Below are 9,257 nucleotides of genomic sequence, written 5' to 3' on the forward strand. Positions count from 1 at the left end.
CGCAAGTGTATCTGGAAGAATTGATGCTATTTTGAAGGCAAAGGGTGTTCACACCAAATATTGATTTAATTTAGAATTTTCTTCTGTTCCTTCACTGCATTTTGTTAATTTATGAAGAATTGATGAAAATAAACTGTTAACACTTCCATTTTTGAAAGCATTCTTAGTTTACAGCATTTTTTCACACCTGCCTAAAACTTTTGCACAGTACTGTATCTATGAGAGAGAGAGAGAGAGAGATCGGTTGTAAGCCATTTTTTTTACCAGCATGTGTCAAGGAATAGTTCAGGAGCTTATTTGTAGATAATTAAATATTTTAAAGGCAGTAACATTCAAATGTCACTTAATCCAAGAGAAGACAAATACAAAATATATTTATTTAATACGTTTTTATTTGAAATGATTTAAATACAAATAATATATTTATTTCCATTTACAATAACAGTTTTGTTGTAAACAAAAGTGGCAGACACTGTATTACTGTGTAACTGGATTCTTCTCCGGCCTCGGTTGAGTATATGTGTGTGTGTGTGTGTGTGTGTGTATGTGTGTGTGTGGGTTAAGGTTGCACCAGGGTTTTTCCCACTTGTGTGTTGGGGGCGGTGGTAGAGCTTGTAATTCCTTGTCTAGAAGCAGATGCTACTTTCTTTTAAAAATCAATACCACTATAATATTCATCAAGGACAAATCCCCCATTGAGCTTGGACTATGCGTGTAGGTTTGAGTGTGTGTGTGTGTGTGTTTGTGTGTGCGCATGGTACTGTGTGAACATGTGACATAAAATGCAGCCGGATTAGAACCCTTCGCTACCTTAAAGAAAGCGTTACACTAAAAATGAAAGAAAATGATAAACAAAAATAAAAAGAAATTAAAACTAACTTATAGTTTGATGTTTTGTTTTTATCTACCAATTCTTTTTTGTTATTTCCTCCATAAAGATCTATAAAATACATACACAAGCCTGTTGGATTCAGCAAGAGAATCCTGGATTTGTTTTCTTTCAGAACAGTTTGAAAGTGTAAAAAACTAAAAACTAAAAAACAAACAAACAAAACGAAAAAAAAATCCAAAAGCAGATTTGAAATTTTATTGAATTGGTAGTTTAGTTGATAAACAGACTCTATGTCCTTTGACGCTTGCGAGCCTGTAATTTGTGTTCTGTCCTGTGTCAGACATAGAAGGAGGGATACAATTCAATGTCTTGTGTGTGTGTGTGTGTGTGTGTGTGTACTATTTTAGGACAAAATGAATTAGCTTCAGCCTATATCAGGTTCTAGTTTCCCAAGCGCCTTGCAGTACTACGCCCATCAAAACATACACAAGGTCGAAGGTTCTCACAATGCGGTGAGGTTCTAGAGAAAGTGGCTTCAGAACAGACATATTTAGTAGTTCCTTGCCCCGTGAATATAACAATGAAGATGGCGGGAAGTAAAACAAACTCCCCCCACCTTGAGCAAAAACAAAATGGATAGCGATGCTTGGCTTAACAACAACAAAATGGACTTCTCAGTAAATCACGGTCCAAGAGAGAGGTACTCCTCTTCCTATTGGCTCTGTATAGGACACCACTTCCCCTTCAGTCTACAGGGCTCACATGACACTGAACTAATAGAAGCAATTGTTTCTACAGAGAGTAAACACACGCCTCTGTCCAACTTGGAAGGAACCACCCCCCTACCGCACACATCGCACACGTCACACACACACACACACACACACACACACACACACACACGACCCCAAATACGCGTAACTAGCACTATTTCTCAAGTGCAGACACACAAACACACACGTGCATGCGCACACACGTGCATGCGCACACACATTCGCGCACACACACGCAAGAGAAGAGAGAGTGAGCCCAAAAGACAAATAAAATACCCAAATCTGTTGGTCCTTGCTAGCATCGCACAATACAAATGAAGAATAAGGCATCTGTTTGGGGAAGGGGGTGATATGGAATGTGAACAAGAGATTGAAAGAAAAAAGAAAGAAAAATAGTGAAAAGAACAAAAAGATGAAGCGATCCCTAGGACACCTCCCTTCCTTCCTCTCGGCCTTACTCTACAACACTGTTCTCTCCTCTAACACCACACCATATTCCATTCCTAAGAAAGGTAGTGCTCACCAGGCTAACAGACACATTCTCACAACCACATTACTGTCAACCTCCACTGCCCAAACAGTCAGGTCACCTCAGACGGTTCCTAGTCTTTCAGTAAGGAACAAAGGTCTCTCTGGTTAGTCTTTGCCAATGCCGTGAGTGCTGATGAGAGATGGATTACAGGTGAGAGAAGGATTACTCAAACACAACAAAGTATTGTGTAAAGGTATGTTGACAAACAAAGTGTTATGTAATGGTATGTTGAGAAACAAAGTGTTGTGTAAAGGTATGTTGACAAACAAACAAAGTCCACGCCACATTGTCTGTGGGTCGTTTTGCTAGACGCATTCTGAGGTTAGGTTTGTGTGCTTTGTGAGTGGGAACCTTTTATAATCCCCCCAGCACACTCACACAACCGTGCGCACATACATACATACATGCACACACACACACACACACAAAAGCGCGCACACACACACAGGCATAAACAAAAGCACTCACACACACCTAGAGGGACTCATTTATGAGAATCCATCTACTCTGAATAACCATCACCATAAAACACTGCAGTCATTAGGTGGTCGTTACCGACTAAAAGACACACGGATGCAAGCACGCAAACAAACACACAAATGATCCGAAGGAAACGTATATCCCCTCGGCGCTTACCTCAGCACTCTCTCTCACACACACACACACACACAAACACACACACACACACACACACACACACAGAGGAGAGAGAAACTGCCCGACAAGCAAACTTATTCCCCCAAACACCCACACACACACACACACACACACACGAAAATTGAGAAAGAGAAGCTCCAATTAAGATCGGAGACGGCTATCCTGCATGTACACACAGGCTCTAAAGGAGGCTCCAACAAACCAGATTAGCGTGGCTATGAGCGACTGGAATTAGAACAGAAATGAGTACGGGGCTGAGAATTAGAGTGTGAGTTACTATTGTAGAAGCTGGAGGTCGAGAAGAGTGGGGGAGGTTTGACTGACACTTCCTGGTACGCAGTCGAGTTATTGTGGTTTCACACACACACACGCACACGCGCACGTGCACACGCACACGCACACACCACAAGAGGAGAAGAAGAGAGAGTATGAGGAGGATGAAGATGATTAAGAGGACCCAGAGGCAGAGGACATGATGCATGAAGTAGCTGGGCAACTGATGCTGAGTTTATTGGAGACATGTTTGTTTGCGTGGGCTTGGCCTGTGAGATCATCTCGGAGTGAGAGAGTGTGTGTGTGTGTGTGTGTGTCTGTGTGTGTGTGTGTTGTAGCAAGTCCAGTTCCTTGGTAGGGTAGTTGGGGTAGGTGGGTCTGTAGTCCATAGTGGTGGTGGGTGGGGGGAGCGGTTGAGGTGGGGATGGTTGGGGGTGTGAAAGGAAGGAATGGCTCTATAAAGAAGTGCATGTTCGGGGGGCTTTGAGTCCATTTTGTGACAGTGACACTATGTGTGTGTGCGTGTGGATGTGTGTGTGTGAGGAGGCGGGGTTGAAGCATATTTCAGTCGGTGTGAGAGTGTACAAAAGCAGTCTGTATCCTTGATGCACTCACTGTGTGTGTGTTTTTGTGTTTGTGTGTAAGTGTGTGTGTGTGTGACTAATGGCAGGATTAGTTCTGTATGCTTCCTAAGACGTGCGTCTCTGAACACACCCTCTGCGTGAGGGTGACTGTGTGTGTGTTTAGTCATTGTCCTCCTCCTCCTCCTCACTCTCCTCGATGCCGTCGCTGTCGTCTGGCTCCTCCTCCTCCTCTGTGTCGGGGATGTCCCACTGAGGGTGGTTGTCCAGCATGGCCTTCGCCTCGTGAACTTCCAGCTGCGTGAGTGCGGACACACACACACACACACACACACAGTAAGAGAAATTCATTTTTTTTTTAAATCACAATTTCCAAAATCTCATTGATCTGTTCAGGATCCTTTGTCATTCGTAGGGCTGGGCGATATGACGATATATATCGTGAGGACGATAGAAACGTGTCTATCGTGACCTTTCTCCTCTATCGTTTCTATCGTGATAAACTTTTTCTCATTATACAGTCAGCTGGCAGCTTCAGTGGCTGCTAGCAACGTTTAGCTATCGCTGCTAGTTGAGATTCAACGGTGTGTCGCTGGTTTCCCTGGTAACGGACAGACGGTTAGCAGCTAGCCCTGGGTCTACTCTACCTTCTGATTGACGCTCTTTGCCCTGCCATCCACGGACAACTCAGTTTGACCCATCTCTCTGGACCATCGAGGTACTGGGTTCCAGTTTTATTGAGTTATTATCCTGACATTACACACACATACATAACAAGGAGCTCCTTCCCGAACTGAACGGCATTATACAAACATTCGTATCGCTCACACACACCGCCAGCACAGCCGCTTGCCGGAGCGGCACAGCACTCTGTGGATTGACAAATACGTCATCGTACGTATTCTGAGCTGTGACCATCGACTTTTGAACTCTGAACTCATACATCTATTCGGAACACAAAGAACTGTAAAATACATCGGGATTGTATTGCCATATTGTTATATTGTTATTGCATTAGTTAAGTTGTTTATTGATTGTATATTTATAGCAAGCGTGAACGAGAGAGTGATTGGGCATTAGGCCACTGATATTGAATGGGTATGAAAATAGTTATTAAAGCAAATATTTAGAGTAGGTTCATTGAATGTATCTATTTATAATAATTAATATTAGTGCATGTCTTATTTAATACTGAATGGCTTTTATCTCTTCATTATATTTAATATTAGTCAATATTACAGGGGAGTGAGATCTTAGTTACACTCACTCTATACACATCATTTTAGTAGCGGATTAATGCTCCCGCTACATTTTTTCCATTATTATATCATTATCGTGATATATATCGCTATCGTGATATAAAATAATCCATATCGTGATATATGTTTTTTTCCATATCGCCCAGCCCTAGTCATTCGGTCAATTTTTTCATGAAAAAACATTCTTTCTTTCTCTTTATTGAATGCACAATTGTTGAGGTGCTTGAATATCCAAACACAGACACACAGACACATAAAACACACACAGGTGTGTAAATAAATGAGTGGTCTCACCTTGAGTGGTTTAATCTGGTCTAAACCCATGTAGGAGTCCGATCTCATGATCACAGAGTACTGATAGTTCCCTGTCTTGGAGGGCGCTGGAAACTTCAACTCTACCTGCGGACACGTCAGAAAAGAGGATGCTGTCAGTGACACACACGGACACACAAACACACAAACACACACGGAGACACACACACACACACACACACACACACACACACACACACACACACACACACACAGTTAGAAACTAAATTTAAAAAATATGCCACTGCTTCAATACAGCAGACAAAATAAGGTGGAGGTTGCCTAGCAACTGGCAGATGGAAAGTTGCCTTGAGTCAGCTACTAAATCTCTCTCTCTCGCTCGCTCATACACACACCTTTGTGCTTTTGCATGATCGGCTAAACTGCCACACACAGACACTTCCCAACCTAACATACATAGGTGTGTGGACTGAAATAAACACACACAGATTAACAAAGACACACACTAACTAATAAACTAGGAAGCCTGCCCACACACACACACCTCCTCTGTGTCTTTGAGTGTGCAGACGTGGTAGGGCATGGAAACAAGTGTTTGGTCTCGGCGGTCGGCGATGTAGAGCCACCACCACTCCTGCTTCTCCTCAGGGAAGAACAGGCTGTAGACGGGGTGCGTGACCTTTGACTTGGTCTCCAGCAGGGCGCGCTCTCGCCGCTGGATGCTCTGCTGTAGCACCTCCCACTCCTGAAACACACACACACACACACACACACACACACACACACTTTATATAGACGCCATATTCACATATGTCACACACAGACACAGAAGACCTATCCAGACACTCAGTGTACACTCTATGGCATATTCACATGTCACACACAGATAAAGAAGACCTATCCAGACAGTACAAGTACACTCTATGGCATATTCGTGCAAATTTACACTCATAATGCATATGATATTTAACGTCTCAGAAGGATCACATTAATACATGAAAGTTTACATATAGGGACATAGAGTAAGTCATACGGATATCATATACCATATGATGAGTATACCAACTAGGACACTGAAGACCAGTGCCATTTAAACAGCTGTGTACATGTAAAGGCGCACACATAGACACACACACACACACACACACACACACACCTCTTCATCATCACCGCCGATCTCGTCTGCTTCCGTGTCGCTCTGTTTGTCGCTCTCCTCCTCCCTCTCGCTCTCCTCCTCCCTGTCTTTGTTGCCCTCGCCCTCGTCTGAGTCGCTGCCCTTATCTGAGGCCGCCGCCTCCTCCTCCTCCTTCACCAGCACCACCTCCTAATTATGCATAAACATAAACAAAACAAACAAAAACAGGCACTCAAGTACCACAACACAAACTGCTTGCCAACAGAGGCTCAGAAAACCAGTGGTTAAACAGTCTTGTCCTTCAAGTTGCTTTATGTAACTCTTGGTGTCATTCTGAGGTAGCGATGACAAAATGAAGGGTCACTTGAGTTCAAGTCTATTTTTGAATCCTACATACTGCACCTATAGCCTATGCTTCAGATGGCTGTGTAGATCATTTCATACAGAACAAAATGTCTACAGCTTCCCTTTCCCTGGCCTCACCAGCAGCTATCTAAGAATAAACTCTCAGTGTCATCACAGGACCGTTAACACATTTAAGACTGTTAATTGATCTGTATCTAACACCGCCCCTTACACACCTACCATTCACTATCGGCATACACCGACAGTTTTAATTTCTAATTAAAATTCTGAAACCTACTTAATTAGGCTAAATTACATTTTACTTAATTAGCATTTATTGTTAATTAAATATAATGCTTAATTTTAGTATAACTACCACATGAACCTGCTGCACAAATGATACATCTCTGGAATGAATAATATCTGTGGTAGGTGCAGGACAAGGCTGTGATTGGCTCTTACGTTTCCTGCTACATTCCCATTGGCCTGTTTGGGCTTGTCCCCCTTAGCTTGGTGTTGGGGCGCAGGCTTCTTCTTGGGCGCCGGCTTCTTCTTTTTAGATTTGGCCGCTTTCTTTGTGCTTTTGTTCTTGTTCTGCCACACTTTCACACTTTTGGTTTTACTACCATCGCCCTGTTTCAGAACACACACACACACAGACACAGACACAGACACACACACAGACACAGTGAGAATCATGTCAAGTTGGTATGTGATGTTTCAAGCCTTTTACACCGCCATGCGCACACACTCGCACAACATATTGATGTAATGGCACCAGATACACACATGCGGATACGTTTACAAACGGAAGGCTGGGAAGATGAGAGAGAGGTCAGAGCTAGAGACAGAGAGAAGAGCAGGAGAGAGAGAGAGAGCCAGAGAGAAAAGGAAAAAGAGAGAAATGATGGGGTGTGGCTTACTGCCTCCTCTTGAGCGGCCTCTTCTGATGCAATCGGCTGTGTGGCCTGCTCCTTCTCAAACACCTCCTGTGGACACACACACACACACATTAATGGAAGGGAAAGATTTGTGCAGGATTCCTCAGGTATGGACATCAAACGCTTGTGTGTGTGAGTGTGTGTGTGTGTGTGTGTGTGTGTTAACAACTTGAATATAAATGAATGACTACTTTTCGCTACTCATAAAAACAAGCTGCAGAACACCACTCCCTCTAGTGGTCACTCCCTGAAACTGCATGTGAGACTTCAGAACAAGCTCATCACATAAAAACAAAACCACAAGCACAAAAATAAAACATGTCATACCGACATCCTTTTCCTCGTCAAGGTTACCGTCACCGTGACGATGGACCCTGCTGTGATGTTATTGCTGTCTTCATCATCCAAAACTGTTTAAAACAAATTAAAAATAATAATTGAGAGAGGGCACACTCTGTTCATAGTTACACCAACACACTCTATTGAGGGGAGTTTGGGAATGAATGAAGTTTGAGTACCACACACACAAATTCAAACAGGCTTACCGTACACAAACACACACACACACACACACACATAAAGGATTAGAGAGCCTTTCCCGCATTGCTACTGCGAATATTATGGGGTGTATTTGAGGGTGACTAGCATCATCACACAAAGCACGCCCCGTGACCAGCTCTGAGGGTCTAAGGCTACGCTCACCCACCTTGGAGTTTGGTTTCCATATTGACGTGGGGGAAGCTGCCCAGCACAGCCAAGACCTCATCATACTTCTCCTCGCCAAGGAAACGGAGCATGTTCCTGCGCTCCGAGTCCTTCATGCTGACCAGATCCTGTAAGCTGCGCACCTTATACTGAATGAAAGACAGACAGACAGACAGAGAGAGAAATGGAGATATAAGGGAGAGAGCGAGATATATATATACAGTATACACATAAATGGGGGGGGGTTAGGATACTGGTAGAATATTTTATGGTAAAACATAACAGAGATGAGAGCAATAGTGGTTCTACATACTCCTTGTTTAAAGCTAAGGAGCAGGAACGACACACACACACACACACACACACACACACACACACACACACACACACACACACACCTTCTTTGAGATGCAGTATCGTAGGTGCTCCTCCTCGAAGTGTGGTAGCTGCAACAGAGGGGACTTGGCCTCCTGTAGGCCCTGGACCACCATCTGGGACAGCTTCATGCAGTTCTCTATGGACACCAGCCGGGGAGCGTGCACACCTGCAGGCAAACACACACACACAAAGATATATACAAACATACAAATACACACACATGAAGATATACAGACATACAAATACACGTATACACACACACACAAAGAACCATACAAAGAAACACACATATTCAAAAAAAGAACCCTGAACATTGTTGATGCAAGCATACATTTATTTTTTATGTTGTCCTACCCAATATGTTCATCATGTGTGTGTGTGTGTGAGTGTGTGTGTGTTACAGTGTCTGTAATATTTTCTGCTGTTAGCAATTCCACTGAAAGCCATCAAGTCTATATTGTTCATGAAAGTGTGTGTGTGTGTGTGTTCCAGAGTAGGTATGTACGAATGTGTGTGTGTGTGTGTGTGTGTGTTACCTCCTCTGCTGTTGGCCATCATGGTTAGCTGGCAGCC

General features: G+C 43.4%; 1 protein-coding gene across 1 annotated transcript in view; it reads right to left on the reverse strand.

Moving 5' to 3' along the window:
- Positions 1 to 455: 455 nt before the first annotated feature.
- The window catches only part of sec63 (SEC63 homolog, protein translocation regulator), a 17,009-nt gene continuing 8,207 nt past the window's right edge, over positions 456 to 9,257 (reverse strand). Inside the window, exons 11-20 of the mRNA XM_080860443.1 lie at positions 9,221 to 9,257; positions 8,705 to 8,850; positions 8,308 to 8,455; positions 7,929 to 8,011; positions 7,584 to 7,649; positions 7,123 to 7,293; positions 6,337 to 6,504; positions 5,725 to 5,925; positions 5,202 to 5,306; positions 456 to 3,945 (exon numbers count right to left, since the gene is read on the reverse strand). The exon at positions 9,221 to 9,257 is cut by the window's right edge and continues 56 nt beyond it. Coding sequence (XP_080716569.1) covers positions 3,811 to 3,945; positions 5,202 to 5,306; positions 5,725 to 5,925; positions 6,337 to 6,504; positions 7,123 to 7,293; positions 7,584 to 7,649; positions 7,929 to 8,011; positions 8,308 to 8,455; positions 8,705 to 8,850; positions 9,221 to 9,257 — 1,260 coding nt within the window. The 3' untranslated portion in view covers positions 456 to 3,810. The remainder of the gene's footprint in view (positions 3,946 to 5,201; positions 5,307 to 5,724; positions 5,926 to 6,336; positions 6,505 to 7,122; positions 7,294 to 7,583; positions 7,650 to 7,928; positions 8,012 to 8,307; positions 8,456 to 8,704; positions 8,851 to 9,220) is intronic.

The sequence above is a fragment of the Sprattus sprattus genome (genome assembly GCF_963457725.1).
Source record: "Sprattus sprattus genome assembly, chromosome: 2".
Lineage (NCBI taxonomy): Eukaryota > Metazoa > Chordata > Actinopteri > Clupeiformes > Clupeidae > Sprattus > Sprattus sprattus.